Below are 19,805 nucleotides of genomic sequence, written 5' to 3'. Positions count from 1 at the left end.
AAATTGAAGGACGTCTAATTTTTTTTGTTCTGTATTCCCATGTCCTGAATACTGGATCATCAGGAAATGTCCCTTCATATCGAGCGCTGACCTGACCTCTGATCGTGTCCAGAGCAGAAACCCTGTCTGTGTCTGTGGCTCAGGGCAAAAGGCTAGTTGGCCTTCATGTCCTTGTTAGCCTTCCTACTTTGTTTTGAGCCTCATCTCTTCTGTCTCTTGGTTAGGCAATCATCTGGAGCTTTCCCAGTGGAAATCTGAGACCGCAAGAAAGTCTGTCACCGTTGAAAATAATGAGAATACGCACGAAAGGCCTGGCCAGCTTGTTTGTCCCTTGTTTCTCTTGTAGTCACTTTGATGCACAAGTCATTATGTAATCTTTCAGTTTATATGTATACATACATTAAATTGAAGACAGTAACACTTGCTCTAAAGATTGTTGACAATGTTTTTCTTTGTGTCAGGATCAAGGTGAACGACCAGATCGTGGAGGTGGATGGGACCAGCCTGGTGGGCGTCACCCAGAGCTTCGCTGCCTCCGTCCTCAGGAACACATCCGGAGTGGTCAGGTACGACCCACAAACACACAACCATAAACTAAAAGGCAGTTACAGCAAATGATGAGTCCACTATGAAGTCTTATGATCCTATATTTGATTAAACTGCAAAAACAATGCTGCGACTGATGCCTCTTTTACTATTAAAAGAGTGAAATTGAATCAAGGTCAATTTGATCATGCTACTCCACCAGCACTTGAACCTTTAATATAAAATATGATCAAATTTAGTGCTTAATTATTTGATCACATACACACTAAAGATTTGTATGTTTTCCCTGCCTGATGAGGACCTTTGGATTATCATGAGATTATAGAAGTGTGTCAAGCAGCTATCAGCCCCAGAAACCAGACGTACGCTACCAGACAGCATCACTAACAAACTGAAGCCTCTAGAAATGTCCTTTTTTATCAGAGCAGTGATCAGTGAGAACAGTCTTCACTTTTCAGTATCGCTGCACGGTTTGCAGAAGTTTGCAAAACAGCCGTTTAAGCAGCCATGCTTAAAGATGGGATTTTGTTTGGCAAGCCCCTTAGAGCCATTACCATATCTGAGATACTGGAAGATGTAGGAACACAATATGTGTGTTTGACACTTGAGCAGATTTGGCATGGGTGCATTTAGAGCGGTGGGGAGCAGACAGCATGGCAGGAAGTCTTCAATTTGGAAAGCAAGTGCTGTCCTTGGCAATATTGTAATCCTGCCATCTCTTACTTTCTCTAACTAATTGCTTGCTCTTGTCATTTTTTCTTTCTTAATATGGTTTACTGTTGTCTTTTGTATTTGTGTTTTCTCACCATCATCTGCTATCGAGTATCCCCTGTCCTCTTCTCTGAATCCTCTCTTTACTCTGTGCTGTTTCAACCTCTGTTTGCATAACAAGTAAGCTTTGTTTACAATGTCATGCTTCAATTTGTCTAATTAATTGAGCCATCCATCTATATCTACACTCCACATGTTAAGACAGCTGTTGAGTAAATTAAAATCCTCAGTGTGCTTTGAAAGATAGGTGTGTGTGTGTGTGTGTGTGTGTGTGTGTGTGTGTGTGTGTGTTGTGTGTGTGTGTGTGTGTGTGTGTGTGTGTAGTGTGTGTGTGTGTGTGTGTGTGTGTGTGTGTGTGTGTGTGTGTGTGTGTTGTGTGTGTGTGTGTGTGGTGTGTGTGGTGTGTGTGTGTTGTGTGTGTGTGTGTGTGTGTGTGGGTGTGTGTGTGTGTGTGTGTGTGTGTGTGTGTGTGGTGTGTGTGTGTGTGTGTGTGGTTGTGTGTGTGTGTGTGTGTGTGTGTGGTGTGTGTGTGTGTGTGTGTGTGTGTGTGTGTGTGTGTGTGTGTGTGTGTGTGTGTGTGTGGTGTGTTGTGTGTGTGTGTGTGTGTGTGTGTGTGTGTGTGTGTGTGTGTGTGTGTGTGTGTGTGTGTGTGTATAGTGTAGTGTAGTGTAGTGCAGTGCCCAGGAGCTGGTGGCTAAACAAAGACATGTCCAGCGGTATCAGAACAGATGCTGTTTGCTCAACTAACATTGACAGGGGGCGTTTTTCCACATACCAGGATGTGACACTATAGGTGCGGCGGCCTTGAAAATGTCCCATTTATCACCTGCCGTCTGTTTATAGATTAAGAGAGCAGTGCCGAAAGCTTTATACTCTAATCGGCCAAAGATCTAGAGTTACACTGAATTACTTACAATATATGAGTTGTAAAAAACGACATCTAGGGAATAAAAAATACACTTCTGTCACAATCTTGCAGCAAATTGTAATAATAACTCGCTGTTGTTTTCCATGGCAGACCTATTTTCACTCTTCCCTTCCTCCGTGCTCTTTCCCTATTTCAGTCTTCCTCCATCATGTCTCACCCACTCACTCTTCTTCTGCCTCCTCCTCTTCATTCTTCTCCTCAGTAAATCCATCTCTCTCTGCCTGATCACTAGAGGTTTTGTGGCCAACTGTCCTAGATTTGCTATTTTAGCTATATTTAACCCTGACTTGCAGTTCCAGTGGGATCACTTGTGGGGAAACACGAGAGAAAATGTGCTCTTGGCAACATGATACTTTATCTCATTTAAGGAAGACAGTTGCTGAATATAGACCATGTTTTAGTCCAACGTGGTGTTTAGAGTCGGAGAGGTCCTGATAATTTATTCCGGTAAATTACTCTGACCTACTAATTGACCTGACCGAAGTTATTGAGTCTATGTAAGTTTGCTGCTTGGCTCAGATCCACCAACGTCAGCAAGATCTCACCTCTACTAACCCCCCGAAGAACCAGGTTCAATTAACTGCTGTTTCAATTCAGACAACTCTTTTTTAATCTGTTAAAGGGATCCCGAAGGATTTTGATATCAGTAAATGGAGTGTGCTCCTACCTAAGTGTGAGTGGCAGGGTGCAGTCTTACCTTTTAAGCAGGAGAGGAGAGCACAGGTTGTCTTTTAAGTTATCCCAGTCCAAAAAAGGTGGGATCAGTTTATTTGAAGAAAAATAGGTCCAAACTAATACAGGGTTTTTACCTTCTCTCTTTAAAACATTATAATCATACTAAAAAAAAAATGGTGCTGTGATCATGTTCAAATATGAAACTTTAATTCACAGTCTTACATTTATTACCAACATGTTTAATTTCAACTGCCCAATTCAGTTGTGACATTTTAAAATCTCCCGATAAAATTTAGAGGTATTTCCTCATAAAAAGACCGGTGACAATAAAAAGCGCATTCAACTTTTCATTCACCAAATCAATTCACATCAGTTTCATAACTTTTTTCCGACACAGATGGCGGGTACTAACATTCAAAAACACACACCTATCTCCCGCAGGTATTTCGGAGGAAGATCCTCACGGTGGCGTTTCCTAATCACAACCACACTCCTATCCGACACAGATGGCGGGTACTAACATCCACAAACACATACCTATCTCCCGCAGGTATTTCGGAGGAAGATCCTCACGGTGGCGGTTCCTAATCACAACCATATCTCACAACCACATCTCCCATCAAATCATTCCACTCAGCATTCCAACCAAGAAATTCACTCAGCATTCAAAGAAATTCACTCAGCATTTCAAACCAAATTCACTCAGCATTTCAACCAACAAATATCAGAGATATTTACCAAGTTTGAGAGAACCTTACCGAGAGCTATTAACCCAGCTCTGAAGGACAAAGCCTACCGGGAGAGAGTCTACCAGGGGAAACCCCCCTCTCTCTCGCGCTCTATCAAAAAACCAGTCTCTTTATGCTCAAAAAACCGGATCGAAACCCCAAAAAAACAAACTCCTCCTCTACACCCAATTTGTGGAAAACTGGGCATGGCCTCTAATGTACAGGGCTGGACATGACCCGACATGTTCTATGGCTATCATAACCAACTTTTTGACGCCTCAATGTTTTTCTCCTTCAGTAAGGAGCCCCCCTCCCTGTGAACTGCTGTCAGAGGAGAGGGAAAAAACAGCCTACTCTCTTATCAGAGACACCCATAACTCTTATAGGCCTTACACTCAACTTAACAAACCACTTTTTTTGTTTATACTGTAACTATAGAAAAACCTAAAATATGAAGCATTTTCATTGTGGGTTATACAAGAATATAATTGATTATATTTGATTATAACTAACTTTCGTTTTAAGTATTCACTTCATATATGATTTATAATTAACTTTCGTTTTAAGTATTCACTTCATATGAAGATCTCAACAGTGGTTTAAAGCACCTTTTTTGGCTTTCCTGTAAGTGGAACTCAAAATAATGTTGTCTTCCTTTTCAAAACTCACAGCGCTGTTAATGTTGTGCTTAAAATAACAAATAAGCAGTAGCTCAAATTGTATGCACCTTCTTTGATTGATTGTCCTTTTCACTTCTAAATGAAGATGTATGCAATATTCTAAATGTATTTTATTGTCAACATATACAATGAAAAAGGCCAAAGACCAAACATTATTGTATCCTTCTGATTTGCCAAAACCAGATTTACGGTAGAATTTGTCCTTTTGCTACAAAGCTCCATTGTTGTGAAAAAAACACTTAACGTTTCTGCCCAGCAGCTTTAGGACATTTTACAAATTAAAACATATGCATCAAACAGGGCTGAATGTCCAATAGGGGAATCAGAAAATACTGACAAAAGGACTTTCTTTATTTTAATGACATGTATTGAGAAATTGAGAATAAAACACTCTATCATGATGCACCCAATGTCCACGAACAACTAGTGAAAAAGAGTTGAACAAAAGCAGAACATCTCTACATATACCCACTGTGTTGGACCAGTCATATCTGTTAGCCCTGACCCGCGCTGACATCCTTTAATGCCTGTCAACCCCGGAGTAAATGAGATCAGTAGTGAAGGTTTCTGCAGCTGAAGCAGCGCTGTGTGTGGCTGCCTCTCAGCAGTGGGAGGCCAGAGGAAACAAGACAGACTCCCCATGCGTGAGGAGAGAGGCTGTTTCCAGGTCAGCTGCTCCTCAGACCTCCCTGCTGTCCAAAGGCTCGTTCCAGTACAGTACTTACAGTAACTTAGCAAGGGTCCTCACCTTTCTTTTTCTTTCATACTTTTTTTTAATCTGTCCTGCCCTTTAGTTGTTCCTTCACATGTAAATCAGAAATGCCTCTTTGCTGGAGCGTAAGGCCTTTTTCTACTGCGGCTTTAGAAATATATGAAACAGCTCTCAGGAACTGAATTCACTTGATTAGGCTCCGTCTCGAATCCACTCTCTCTTTCTCCCTCTGCCTGTCTCCCTCTCTCACTCTAACACACTCACTTGTACATGTACAGTAAATAGAAACATGCTTCTTACACACACACACACACACACACACACACACACACACACACACACACACACACACACACACACACACACACACACACACACACACACACACACACACACACACACACACACACACACACACAGTTATAGGACCCCTGCTGGGTTGAAGGTTTGATGATGTTAGGAGTAGCAGTGACACTATTAACAGTGAAGCAACAATGATAGGAAGAGTTTATCCTTCTATGCTATTGAATCTAAGATAATTATATAAATCTTTGTGCCTTTAATATTCCAAACACACACCATTCGCACGGAGGCAGGTTATATTTGGCACAAACTAAACACATTGTTTATGCTCTTTCTCCGTTTTCTCTCACTTTGTCTACATGCTAATGTGATGTGTATTGTTGGTGGGTCTCAGGAGGAACTGCAGTAGCTCGGAGGCAGAGCCCAGGGCTTTCTACATTTAGTTCCTTGCCAGGCTAATAACAGGCTGCCTCTCTGAGCTGACTGTCCTCTCATATTATTATGTGTGTCCCGTCTCCCAGCCCTGCCCTGATTCGTCAGCAGATATCGCTGTCATTGCCATGTTGCTGTGCGCCTCTGCTGCTCTCACAGAGTGCCTGCTATGCACTTTTCTCTGGACAAATACATGGCAATATGAGAAGAAAATACAATCAATTATAGCAGAAGTCTAAAAGGTCATCATGAATAGGTAGTTTGTGCAATACATCTGTATATCTAAATGAGAACAATCTCATCTAAGGGAAAAATATGAAAGAGATATTTTTTTCATTTATTTATTTATATTCTTTTCTATGTGAAATCTTAAAATAAACGGTTAACATAAACAAATAAGCCTTAAAAAAAACGAGACCCTTAAGAAATTGTGATTTTTATTTACTAGAATTCATCGACAACATTTCGCTTTACTTTAAAATGCACCATTTTGTAGAAACAGATTCTCAGAAAATTAATAATTGCCATTCAAACTAATGACACACGGTGGAAATGATGATGATGATGATGATTTCATCAATTAAACACAACATCATATATATATTTTTTTTATAAATGCACAGTCACTGTTACATAATCATATGTGTGTTGCCAGGACTGTCATTAACAGTGCGTGTGGTTGCAGGTTTGTGATTGGCCGGGAGCGTCCGGGCCAGCAGAGCGAGGTGGCCACGCTCATCCAGCAGACCCTGGAGCAGGAGAGGAGGCAGAGAGAGCTGCTGGAGCAGCAGTACGCTCAGTATGACGCCGACGATGACGAGGTAAAGACCGGAGTCTGGACGGGGCATTCAATTAATGTTCATACATACTTATAAGAGGATGTACCCCATAGTGTGGAACCATTTTCCATTGTGCAAATAGGGTCAAATGCCCCCCTGGATAAAAGGAACATCCTTTATTTATGAAGCTCATTATATCCACATGTATTTGAAGTTCAGCCGCTGTCAGTTCACACACTTCTTATACATGACACTTCATTGGAAAATGTAAGCTTCTAGTTGTCACTTAATGTAAATCAGCTCCCTTCTCTTGACAGTTTCATGGAAGTTTTAGGTTATTAACTCCATAAGACTGACTGACAGTGGGCTTTGATGCTGGCACACAGAATGCACTCTCTCTAACGGACACACACAAATGAAGAGGATGCCATGTGAGTTCTAGAAAGCATCACTCAGCGTTTCCCCTGCTGCTTACTCACAGCACGTTTAATCCAACAGACACTGAGCTCATGGTCCTGTGTGTGTGTGTGTGTGTGTGTGTGTGTGTGTGTGTGTGTGTGTGTGTGTGTGTGTGTGTGTGTGTGTGTGTGTGTGTGTGTGTGTGTGTGTGTGTGTGTGTGTGTGTGTGTGTGTACCACAAATCAATGCATAGCTCATCCTCACTAACACACACAGCTGCAGTCATGTGTAAATGTACATGCTGAAACATACTAACCCGGGCCTCACTGTTAGGGATGTTTGAGGTCTTTCATTTCCTGCTGGATGTTGGATGAAAAGCCTTCATGCATAAGAAACTCCTCCCCAGGCCCCGGAAGCTGATCCAAGCGCTCCCATCACACACGAAACACTGTCAGCTCATATTAAAGCTCCTGCACAGAGTCGACAATTCAGCCATTAGCTACAATCTCACTGCACTCTCTGATTCAAACACAGAAGAAACCTCCCTCCTGTGGCTTTAGTCCTGCTCTCTGTTAGTTCAGATCAAGGATGTAGAATGAAAATCAAAACTATGCAGAACATATTTATATATATATACAGTATAAACATATATTCATTGCCAATTTGGAAGAATCTTCATTCAAAGTTACTAAGGAAAGTTAATAAATAAATAATAATAAAGTTAACAAAGACATTATTTAGTAAAACATTAAATATTGTAACCAGAAAATATTTTTGATAATACAATTATTTAATTATCGCAATAATAAAAAGACACACATATATCCAATCAAATACAATAACTATTCTAAATATAAAATAGTAAATAAGTTCCAACAGTGCATCACAAAGCTGGTATTAAATAATTATTTTTCAAAGGAATTTGTAGGAATAGGAATTGTATCCATATAAAAAACACTATTGTATGTTTAGCTATAGGAGAGAGCACACAATAATGTGTTACTTGTTGTTATTAAGCCTAGGAATCAACTTTCTGGACGTTTGATGAAAACTATTTGTGATCATTTGTCAAGTACATCTTTCCAAAATGATTTGATCCTCGGGAAATCCCATAAGCAGTGTAACAGTATGTTACGTCCCCAGCTCGCTTAGGGTAAAAGGGAAGCAACACGAAACCAGGTGTTCTTGGTAAGAGGTTGATTTTAATAATAAACTCAAAATAAAGATGATATAACCAAAAATGCAGGCTCTTAAAACCAGCTATCTGTTCACAAATAACGCTACACAAAACAAAGGCCACAGATTATCACAGTCATAGCACACTATAGGCACTTAAGGCTAAAATAGTGAGGCGTCTCGCACAAGTTCGACGCCGTCACAAATCACAGAATACACACAAAACACACTTAAGCAATAAGCACACACCCTAACTAACCACTGTAGCAGAACTAGCGCAGAGCTACACAGAACGTAAGGAGAGCACAGAGAGACGTCTGACACAGATTCAGACCTCTCCTGTCTAACTGAGATGCACACACTCTTGTAAGAGTCCCCGGAAGGTGTGGGCAGGGATTGGTGAGTCGGGCCCGACCTGCTCCAATCCAGATCTTCGGTCACGCCTACCGGAGGAGGGACAGGAAACTGGCATCCAATGGCGTCCGGGCAACGGCACATCTCATATACATATAACATACACAGCTGAAAATAATCCCAGACAGGTTAACGAGCAGACAGCAGCAGCAGCAGCCGTGACACAGTAATTAACTTCAAGTGAGCACCCTGCTCCACAGATCCCCAGAAGGAGGAATGAACATAACAATGCTGATTGTATTTAAATAGTTAATCCATACATACATTACCAACCGCTGTAAAAACACACTTGAAATCTAACTGCGTTGAGCACCAAGCTATCCATATTCCCTACGTAACTGCCGATAGGGTAAACAGTTACGAAACCATTACAAAGATCTATGGTGCAATAAAAGGGGCTCATCAATATTAATATCTCTATAAATGTTAGAAGGAGTTCTCAACAGGGGGAGTGTTGAGGGAGGTTATTTCTCACTTTTGAGTGCTGCCTGCGTTGATCTGACGGACAGCTCTTTATTGGTGCTGGGGCTCCTGTCCCAAGAGGAAGAAATCCTGCTTCAGTTAGCAATAGTCATCACACACACACATCAGTCAAATTATGGGTTTGATTATATCTGATCTAACACACACACATGCCCATCTGTCAGCACTTAAATGCTACACACACATAAAGACAGCATGGAGACCAAACGCGCAATATCAGGTTTACTTCGGCTGTGGGAAAATGTGGTCAGTATTTCTCCTCTGTATTATTATATTTTAGAAACTCTGGATTAAAGAATAGAGATTCCATTGAATAAGGTTGAAGAGAATAATTATATTTGATAAAATGATATCCAAACAAATGTACAAATGTAAGCGTATAGAATAAAAGTCTAACTCTAGAGTAAAGACTGAAAAGATCTATTCATGTCAACACCAACATGGAGACACGTGAACACACACACACACACACACACACACACACACACACACACACACACACACACACACACACACACACACACACAACCCATCACCATATGGGGAGGCAGGGAAGTTAAAGATTTCCATTTCTCAGGAGGGTTGCATGTCTGCAGAACTGGCAGTGTGAGGGTTAAAATAAAGTGCATTGACATTTTAGCAATAAATCCATAAAATCCAGGTTTCATTATTTTGAATTTGGCTGATGTAAGGTATTCATTGTATCTGCTTATTCAGGGTCTTTCTAATTATTTACATCCAAGTCCGATATTTCAGACCTTTCTAAGAACATGGAATTTCCCAATGGTTTAAATGTGTAAATTGCTATTTATGCTAACTCATAAATGTCTAGTATTGGAGATTTCTTTTGTTATACTGACTTACATAAAAAAATACCGATATATTTAGCTTTAAATGATACACTTAAAACATAAGGAACATTACAACAATAGCAGCATATAAAACACATTGTTTTGTCACACTCGTAAATGCACTCTTCCTCAAGTCAAAGGAGAAGCCCTTTCCCCCAGTGAGCAACAATCATTTTACCACATCTACCTCACATTAACATTCATAGTGCGGATCATCATACGCTGAGCAGCCTCTAAACAACAGAGTATCTCTCCTTAAATCGTCCCTTCCTCTCCTTTATTCATATGGTAGGAGGTGATGCATTTATCATATGCAAATTGGTGTTTGACTGCCCTGTTCAATGGTTAACTCCACCTTCAGTGAATGGGACCTTAATGCGGGATGCTGGTACCATGGCAACAAGCAAGCCTATTATGAAAATGGGACTCTATGTCGGCCATGCATGCAAACAAATCAGGCCCGAGGTCGGTTATCAGGGTGGGAGATGGATGGAGGGAAGTGGATGAGATGAGGAGGAGTGGATACCAGGCCAAGATGATGACAGAGCAGATGAGACTGTGTTTGTGTTTGTGTGTGTGTGTGTGTGTGTGTGCGCGCGCGTGCGTGTGTGCTACATGTGTGTTAAAAATCAAGACCGAACGACAAGTGAAAGATAGATTGTATGAGGACCAGAGACAGAGAGAAAGAAGGTGGGGACAGTAGTGACATTATTATTTACATGTAGATGATAAAGTATATACAAATGGAAAACAACTTGGACTGATTGATATGAAGAGTACACTGACAGATGCTTTTTTACATAATAGCTCCACTAGAAATGTAAGGCTCTGTTGGTCATCAGCCAAAAAGTGAATCAACCGATCCATTGAGGTCTGATGGCCAGTGCCAACATTCATTTGAGTTTTTTTTGAGAACTGGAGGAAAGATAAACTGCCTTGAAAGCTTGCAGCATAATGGCCTGCATTAACATCAACAATCAAAAATATAATTTTTAAAGAAATATTTGATAAATCTATAGATCTAGAGTGTGCTCCTTAGAGATACCATCATAGGTTTAAACCGCACTTAATTTACCCCCTAACCCATTAAACATGATGCGAGATGGTGACTCATATTTAATCATAATAAGAAGTGACATTCAAATTTGGCCAATTCAACTGGCTTATTTTAATAGAAAAAAAACCCCTCCTTATGGCCGACCAGGCTGTCAAACCAATTTATTTTTTGACAAAGTTTTGGCCAAGTGAGTGTGTTACCTCATTTTTATATAACCGGTAGCATTAAAATAGCATTACAAGATAGAAAGCGTAAAAAAGAGATGGCATGATGGAAAATGGGTAGGAGTTTCTGGAAGTTCTAGACACGCAATATGCTGCACTCTGACTGTTGAAGCTTTGAGGAGAGATGGGAGAAAGACAGGGGGAGAAATGGAGAGAGGACACACAGATGTTGCAGTTTGACAGCTGGATATCTGACTGTGCGTTTTCTCTGTTCAGGCTGGCTAACTCAGGCTAACTCCATATTGAAGGGTCAACGCTTACCGTACACAGAAGCTCTGCCGGTGGGACGACAAAAGCTGCCTTTTCATTTCTTCATGCTAAACGAGGAGACGATTGCTTGCAGATTTTTAGAAACTGTAGCAATTAAGCTGGCAGTTAAATAAATAAATGTTAGCTAACTTCATGAGTTTTGATATTCAAGCTGAATAATTTTAAAACAATAATCTAATAAAAGACTGAGACTAAAGCCAGACACAGTTTGTGCTCTACAGTACATGTATTCTCTATAAACACAGTCACAGAGATAACCATCCCTCAGTATCAGTTATTTAACCAAACCTATTGTGAATTTGAAGACTCTCATAACCATCTGGGTGAAATAATATTCAATCTGCTGCACCATCGAATTGTTCCACCTTTTCCTAATCCAAACAAAGATGGTATTCGGATATTACACATCTCCTTACCGGATGTGTGAGCCAAAACATGTATTAACAGTTATATTGGTATACATTTTTCACTTAATCACTTAAAAACAATTTGTATTATTATTTTAAAATGTTATTCTATGTTGTCTTTATTTTTACCTTGTGTGAATCCTGTTTTTAACTCTGACCCTGTTGCTGCTATAAATGCCTGAATTTCCCAAAGTGGATAAATAAAGTTCCATCTTATCTTATTGTATCTTAAATTGATGTTTCTTTTTAACTATTTTATTTATCATACAAGTTCAAGTAAATCGTTTTTTTTCTTTTTTTTTACAAATTTAAATTCAAGCTAGCTTGTTTAGAAAATTCACGAGAGAGTGTTTGTCTCTTACATTAGTACATTGTGCTGTTACGTACATTTACTGTATTTGCAGGAAAATTGACTTTATGACTGACTGTGTTTTCTCTTACAGCAGACAGGAGAGTACGCCACAGATGAGGAGGATGGGGACGGGACGGTGGCGGGCGAGGACAAGAACATTGAGGTGTTTGACTTGCCAGAGTCCGAGGAAATCTTGTCTCCCACAGAGTTAGACGCCACTAAACTCTACCAGAAGTTCAGAGAGGTAAAAAAAAAACTGAGTTTGTCCCACCACATTTTTCTCTGCTTTGAAGAATACGTTTGAAATACCAAATGTACCCACACACTCACTAGAACAGAAAAGTGAATTCAATAAAACAACAAAAGACACAGATACAATGGAATATAACAGCCCTTTTTACTCGGCTGGGTTACAGTACATTTTTTTGTCTGGATCTCAGATCTGCTTACCCTCCCTAATTCCTAATCTGGAAGATTATTGGCGTGAACACAAAAGCTACGTGAGACTAGTGTTAATTTCGTCAGCTATTTTTTAATTTAGTTTTAGTCTTAGTCCTGTGTTACATTTTCTTTTTAGTTTTAGTCATATTTAGTCACCTTCATCCTGTTTTTATTTAGTCAAGTTTTAGTCGACTAAAAGTCTGAGCATTTTAGTCTTATTTTAGTCAAAGAAAACTAATTATTTGAGTCTACTTTTTGTCAATGAAAACTGTTGAGTCTTTTTTAGTCATCAGATTATATAGAACATTTCAGTCACAGGACCTGCCTCTGAGAATAGAAAGCCATGTTGTTGAACTTTGCCACCATCTGTACCAATGAACTCTGACCCATCTGTACCAATGAACTCTGACCCATCTGTACCAATGAACTCTGACCCATCTGTACCAATGAACTCTGACCCATCTGTACCAATGAACTCTGACCCATCTGTACCAATGAACTCTGACCCATCTGTACCAATGAACTCTGACCCATCTGTCCTAATGAAAATGAAAGAAAATGAGTTCACTGGCTGTTAACTGATTTCTTATCTTCATCGCTGTGGGGAGCGGCTGATATCGATCGAACACTCCACTACTGTTTTTGGCACAGTAACACTTGAGTCTTTCTGTAGACTGCCACAATAGCTGTTTGACACATTTAACAAATGGCTTCAGCTGCACAGCAGACACCGCAGGGGATACCGAGCAAAACTATAATGCAATCCCTAGTCACAGGGTTTATACATTTCTTCCAGTTTCTTCACCTCTGTCTCTCACAGTGCAGACTTTCATCTTGTTTTCGTTTTGAGGACTTTCCCATTTCCTATTTCATCCTTTGCTGCATTTGATACATTTTGCACAACAACCTGACAACCAGATAAGCCTTTTATAAAAATAATAAAAAGAGGATGTGGTAATAAATTACTCTTGTTGCTTGTCAGATAACATATCTTTTTATAACACAACTTGTTCTTATCATCATCGGTTGCCAAATAGAAACAAGATGGTATCAATACTATCAGCATTCAGCATCATGAAACTGAATTAAGTTTGGCGTTTCAAAGTTATTACTTTACTTTATCTATTTTGTAAGCTTGTGAGAAAAGTGATAATTAAACTTTGAATGGACTTAGCTGTTTCAAGTATAGGTTCACATTGTATTGAAATCATTACAGGACATTTATAAATGCCCTCCTAACAAAACAAGAAAAGTTGATGTGAACTTAATATGAGACTTCAGCAGTCTGAGAACATACATCACATGGGTATTCTCCCAAAGTAATTGCCACCAGTTTGCATGTGGATAGGGGAATATTGACTTGTGTTATAAAAGTGCTTTTAGAGATGGCAAAGACTGGAAAAGTGCTATATAAATACATCCATTTACCAAAGTCCTCTCTACCCCTTTTCTGTGTTTCTGCCTCACTTACTATAGCTCTCATTTGCTCCTCTTTCCACATCTCTAGTTCCACATCCACTTCTTTCTCTCTGTCTCATCTTCTTTTTTAGTTCTCTGTCATTATCTCGATCCCGCTCTGCTTGCCTGCAAACGACTGCTCATTGCAACTTCCATGCATCACTCATTTTCCCCTCTCTCCATTTCCAACTCTATCCATGATACACTTCCACAGATACGCAAGCCTTTTTGCATTAAGATTTAATCAGTTTTTAATAGGGTATGGAATTGTATTGAAAAAGTGACAGATTTTTTTGATGTAATGCTATGCAAAATAAAAAAATGTTTGAAGTATCTAGCTTTTTATCTGTCTATCTCCTTCCTCTTCCTACCTCTCCTCTGAGACTGTGTGTCAGAGCTGGGATCTGTCTGCTGTCAGAAGAGGACAGCCTCGGCTGCCTCGGTCCTTCTCACAGTATCCACAGCAGAGAGATTCTGCCCAGCCATGCATTTGATCACTGACCACCCTCTCTCTTCTCTCCTATCTCCTCTTGTCTCCGCCTCTGCTCCAACAGCTCCAGATCAAACACACAGTGACGGAGGCCGAGATCCAGAAGCTTAAAAACAAGGTAAGAGATTAAGACTGTCAGTGTGCGGGCTTAATGGGTGCTAAGGACAGAAGTTTGTCGAGGTTCAAACTATTTGTGAGGGAGATGTGGGAATAGTGTCAGGACAGGACACAGGAAAAACAGTAGCTAATCTTATCTGATCAAGCTTCTTGTAATACGCTGCAGTAGTTGCCTTTACAAATTGTGATTTAGGGCACCTGGTATCACAGTTTTTTATTTTTCGGCGTATATGCATGTGTTTATGTTTTCTTAAATACACAAGTGTTTAATTGATATGCTTCGTCAAATGTTAATGAACTAATCACCTTAATTCCCAAATTAAAGTGCTGAGAGTTAATATGATTACATTCACCCAAGCAGTGGTGCTTAAAAGAGTTAGAGTGGATCCACTTTCACAGAAAAATTAATTGATGCCTTTTATGGTCTCAAAACGTGATTTTGCTCAGACTTTTGCATTTTACTCTCTGTAATGTCCTTCCCAGTCTTTAAAATCTAGGTTTTTTTATTGCACATTTTCATGTAGTTGCGGTCAATATAAATAAAACTACAAATGCTTTGGTTATAGGAACAAACTGTATAGTAAATGGGAAGGGTAAAATATAAAAGCTTTCTTTTTAAAACATCCTTTTTGTTGCAACTTAAGTTGTCTTGTCCCCTCCCAGCTAACGTCAGTGGAGAGGGAGAAGCAGCGCTGGGAGAAGGAGAAGAGCCAGCTGAAGGCCAGCATCGAGGAGAACAAGGAGAGGATGCTGAAGCTGGAGAGCTACTGGATCGAAGCGCAGACCCTCTGCCACACGGTCAACGAACACCTGAAGGAGGCGCAGGCACAGTACCAAACTCTGGAGAAGAAGTACAACAAGGCCAAGAAACTCATCAAAGACTTCCAGCAGAAGTAAGTTTAATGGTCATGCTCATCTTGGATTGAGTGTTTGCTTGCTTGTGTAAGAACTTATCTTGGCACATATTCTGTTTTACAAGAAGAAATACATTTTTTTTATTTTTGGTGAATTGTTAATAGACAATAGCCATAGCCAACATTTCCGGAGATTTGATCTTAAAGAGAGGAAAACACATTTTAAATGTCATCCCAACTCGAACCAACTGTGTACTTGCAAAGAAAGACACTTAACAGCTCTAAATGACTTCCAAAATACCTCCTTCACTTCTTAGCAGGAGATCCTTTCACAAATCCTGCCATTAAACATTCGCTGAAATAAATCATCTAGAATGAATTCCTTCATTATTCCTTTTTACAGCTTCCTTTGCTTCAATGAGCAGAAAGAAAATTATCTGCAGCATTTCCATCTGTAAGGCAGAGCAGCTCTTTTATTGCCGAAGTCTTATTCAATTTCAACAGTAAGAGCAGAGTCTCCTATTCTCATGCAGCGCAGCTCCCCTGCTTTTCAGTGCGTTGATCTCTTTGGTCAGTCCCATCACAACCTCTCCAGCTCAGCTCCAGTCTGACGGCCTCTAATTGGCTGTGGCCCTGCAGGCCAACTGGAAGCTAAATGATGAAACAAACTCTCCCTGCTGATCTGTAGCAGAGGACTGAGATGCAGAGGGCAAAGCAGGCAAGAGGAAATGGTGGAATTGATTATTTCCTAAGATGGACATGAATGTGTGTTTTCTAGCTGTAGATATGTGCACACACACACATAAATCTTGTTTCCCTGAGTGGGCATACACCTACTCACCACATTACGAACTCCCCTCCCTCTCTTCTCTCCAGAGAGGTGGAGTTTATCCAGAAGGAGGATGGGGAGAGGAGGCGGCTGGAGGAGGCTGAGAAATCTCACCTGGCAGAGATCCAGGGACTGCAAGTCAGGGTAAACCAGAGCATCTTGTTTATCTCTAACATCCATCTTTTCCTGTAAGCCTCTCCGTGTTTAAAGAGCCTGTGACACGAGTTTCCCCCATCATCCAAACCCATCAATTTGAGTAAATATTGTCCCCTTGAAAACCGTGACTGAACTGATTTTGGATATTTGTACTTTGATAACCATTAATCTGCCCTTCAATGTTGACCATTTTCTGGATCTTCTCGGGGTTCTTCAAGTCCCGCCAAATGATGTGTGACGTCATTGCGGGCACAGCGCTCCAGCTGCACCGTTCAGGATCCCAGCATCTGCATGTAAACACGATGGCGCACACAGCAGCAAGCTCAGACAGCGATGACGGTTTAATGTTGAACGTGTCTGAGAGCTCATATGAGGCTGAAGGATCGGTTTATGTTGTTCTGTTAGAAGTTTAGGAATTAGGTGCGTCAATATGGGCGATCATACGGTCATGTAGCCAGTGGTGGACTGGGACTAAAAATCATCCCGGGACTCTCGACCGGCCCACTTCGGTACCTCTAGTAAATTGTCAACGGGGGGAGTGGGGGATGTCAGGGGCGGCGGGTGCTGTAGATAGTAAACGTAAATATGTAAATATTTGTGTCACTGCATCCTGGTAAAATACAAATATAATGCAATGTCTGTGTCTTTGACATTAGCGCTGCCAGCCACCTGTGCCCTGTACTACGAAGCCAGTTCAACATACCCTGGATATGTTTGAGTAACAAACAAACTAACAACAACAAACTAACAAACGAGATCTCGCTAAGCGGTCCTACGACGCTGGTTATCAACTCGGTAAATCAAGCCAGGGTTTCTCTCACCAGCTGAGAGCGCGTTGACGTCTAAGACACCAGTGGATCTGACTTTAATTACATTTGACTCGAGTGTTTCGTCAACATAATGTGTTGCTTAAAATAATACTTCTGCGTACAGTATGTGACACTGTAAGTGTTGCACGGCCAGATACGGCTGGAGAAGCTGACTCAGATAAGGAAATATATGATATATTATGATATTATATGATCGATGATCTGATTGATGATGTAATATGAATGATAAGTGCGACACGTCGGCGTCTTCTCTGCATACGGCAGTTTAAACTGTATTTCCTTTATCCTGTAATATGACTTGAGAGATTTAAACTCCGCACACGGAGTTGATCTCTTTTCTATAGACGCCGGAGGCGGGCAGCGTCAGGTAAAACAAGTTATTTAGCCTTCCCAAACCTGAGCCTCACGCGCCGCCTATGGGGGATGTGCTAGTGATTTATCCGACCGGCCCACTTCGGTACCGGCCCATCGGGATTCGTCCCGATGGCCAGTTCGCCACTGCACCCAGCCCACGTAAACTGTCAACGGGGGGAGCCTCGCTGCGGGGAAACGGTGGACCTAATGTCCCGATCAGAGTGGGAATAATAATAATAATCCGTGCATTTTATCCATTAATTTCCCCAACATTGTGGTGAAAAAACCACACGTTTAATCCATGTTGGTGTACTACAACTTCAAAAAGCATCGGTTTGTTTTCTCATCAGGAAATGCAGACCGGCTCAAACAAACGATTTTTAATCATCATTCTCACGATCATTTAATCTATCATATGTTCGCCGAATTGACATGAAAGCACTAATAAAATGTAGTTTCATCCACTTGAGTTTACAACTACAAAAATAATGGATTTGTTTTTATATCACATCCGACGGGAGGAAATTCAGTAGCTCTCACTACCGATTTTGAATCCTAATGTAATCATCATCTTCACCACGATCATTTATGTTTATGTTCGCCGAATTGACATGAAAGCACTGACAAATATGAATATACTGTAGTCAACTTCATTAAAACGTTATTAACGTGCCTAAACTCAGTAATTCACCATTTCTACGCATGACAACACACTTTGTCCGTGTTTGGCTCTCTCGCCGCACAGTGAAGCGTTCCCGCATTGACGTCACTTCCGGCTTCCCCCAAAACTTCAAAATGATGACGGCCCGTACACACAGCAGCTTTTGGCGATTTGTCCACCGCTTCCAGCGCGTCTCCGCCCATTGACTTTGAATGGGGATGACGTCACTTTCCCTCGCTTGTCGCCGAACTGCATTGTGGGGGGGCGAGGCGAAGATTTCCAGGATTTCCAGGATGTTGTGTGTCCACACAGCAGCTTTGACCAAATCTTGAAAATCCTGGAGCTGGGCGTGTCTGACAGCTTGGGGATTTCGCGACCAACAACCAATCACATGAATATCACATGAATATCCCGCCCCCGACATACAAAGCAAAAAAAAACGGTTCTTCTACACTATTGTCAAATAGGAAGGGCTATGATGAACATTTATTTTTTTAACATTTTGAACATTTATGAGATTAATGTTTATGGTGCTATTTTATGCTACATTCCATGCTGGCTAATGATACTGTCTATGCTTGCTAGCAACGAAGTAAACTAGCAACGAAGTAAACTGGATATAAAATCCCCAAACAAGCGAAAACCTACCAGTTTCACCCACTGTCTCTGCCACCTCCCTCCATGCCTGGTTCCTCCGGTTTGTATCCCGGTAAGTAAATAGGGACTGGTTATAAAGAACCGGGTGATTTGCTACCGCAATAACTAACTTCTCCTCCATTTTTGTGGAATATAGAAATGAACTGCGGGTCTGGTTCTCCCAGCTTGCACGCGGTTTGATTGGCTAGCGCTTGAACTGTCAGATTTGCATAAACGGATCTGATTGGCTGTCGCTTCCAGCTCAGCCTCAAAAGTTGAACATTGTTCAACTTTGGAATCCTGAACATCCTGAAAATCCTGGAAATCTTCGCCTCGCCCCCCCACAATGCAGTTCGGCGACAAGCGAGGGAAAGTGACGTCATCCCCATTCAAAGTCAATGGGCGGAGACGCGCTGGAAGCGGTGGACAAATCGCCAAAAGCTGCTGTGTGTACGGGCCGTGTTCAGGATTCCAATGTTGAACAATGTTCAACTTTTGAGGCTGAGCTGGAAGCGACAGCCAATCAGATCCGTGTATGCAAATCTGACAGTTCAAGCGCTAGCCAATCAAACCGCGTGCAAGCTGGGAGAACCAGACCCGCAGTTCATTCTATATTCCTAACAAAAATGGAGGAGAACTTAGTTATTGCGGTAGCAAATCACCCGGTTCTTTATGACCAGTCCCTATTTACTTACCGGGATACAAACCGGAGGAACCAGGCATGGAGGGAGGAGGCAGAGACAGTGGGGGAAACTGGTAGGTTTTCGCTTGTTTGGGGATTTTATATCCAGT

General features: G+C 41.0%; 1 protein-coding gene across 3 annotated transcripts in view; it reads left to right on the top strand.

Annotated features, from left to right (window-relative positions):
* Positions 1 to 19,805, top strand: part of ppp1r9a (protein phosphatase 1, regulatory subunit 9A) — a 62,057-nt gene that overhangs the window by 25,075 nt on the left and 17,177 nt on the right. For all 3 annotated transcript variants that reach the window (XM_034241145.1, XM_034241146.1, XM_034241144.1), the window contains 6 exons: positions 462 to 566; positions 6,461 to 6,596; positions 12,279 to 12,431; positions 14,641 to 14,694; positions 15,357 to 15,586; positions 16,424 to 16,520. In XM_034241145.1, the coding sequence (XP_034097036.1) occupies positions 462 to 566; positions 6,461 to 6,596; positions 12,279 to 12,431; positions 14,641 to 14,694; positions 15,357 to 15,586; positions 16,424 to 16,520 (775 nt within the window). The remainder of the gene's footprint in view (positions 1 to 461; positions 567 to 6,460; positions 6,597 to 12,278; positions 12,432 to 14,640; positions 14,695 to 15,356; positions 15,587 to 16,423; positions 16,521 to 19,805) is intronic.

Source organism: Gymnodraco acuticeps, unplaced genomic scaffold, assembly GCF_902827175.1.
Source record: "Gymnodraco acuticeps unplaced genomic scaffold, fGymAcu1.1, whole genome shotgun sequence".
Taxonomy (NCBI): domain Eukaryota; kingdom Metazoa; phylum Chordata; class Actinopteri; order Perciformes; family Bathydraconidae; genus Gymnodraco; species Gymnodraco acuticeps.
The sequence above is the reverse complement of the archived record's forward strand: the minus strand, read 5'-3'. Positions and strand labels throughout refer to the sequence as shown.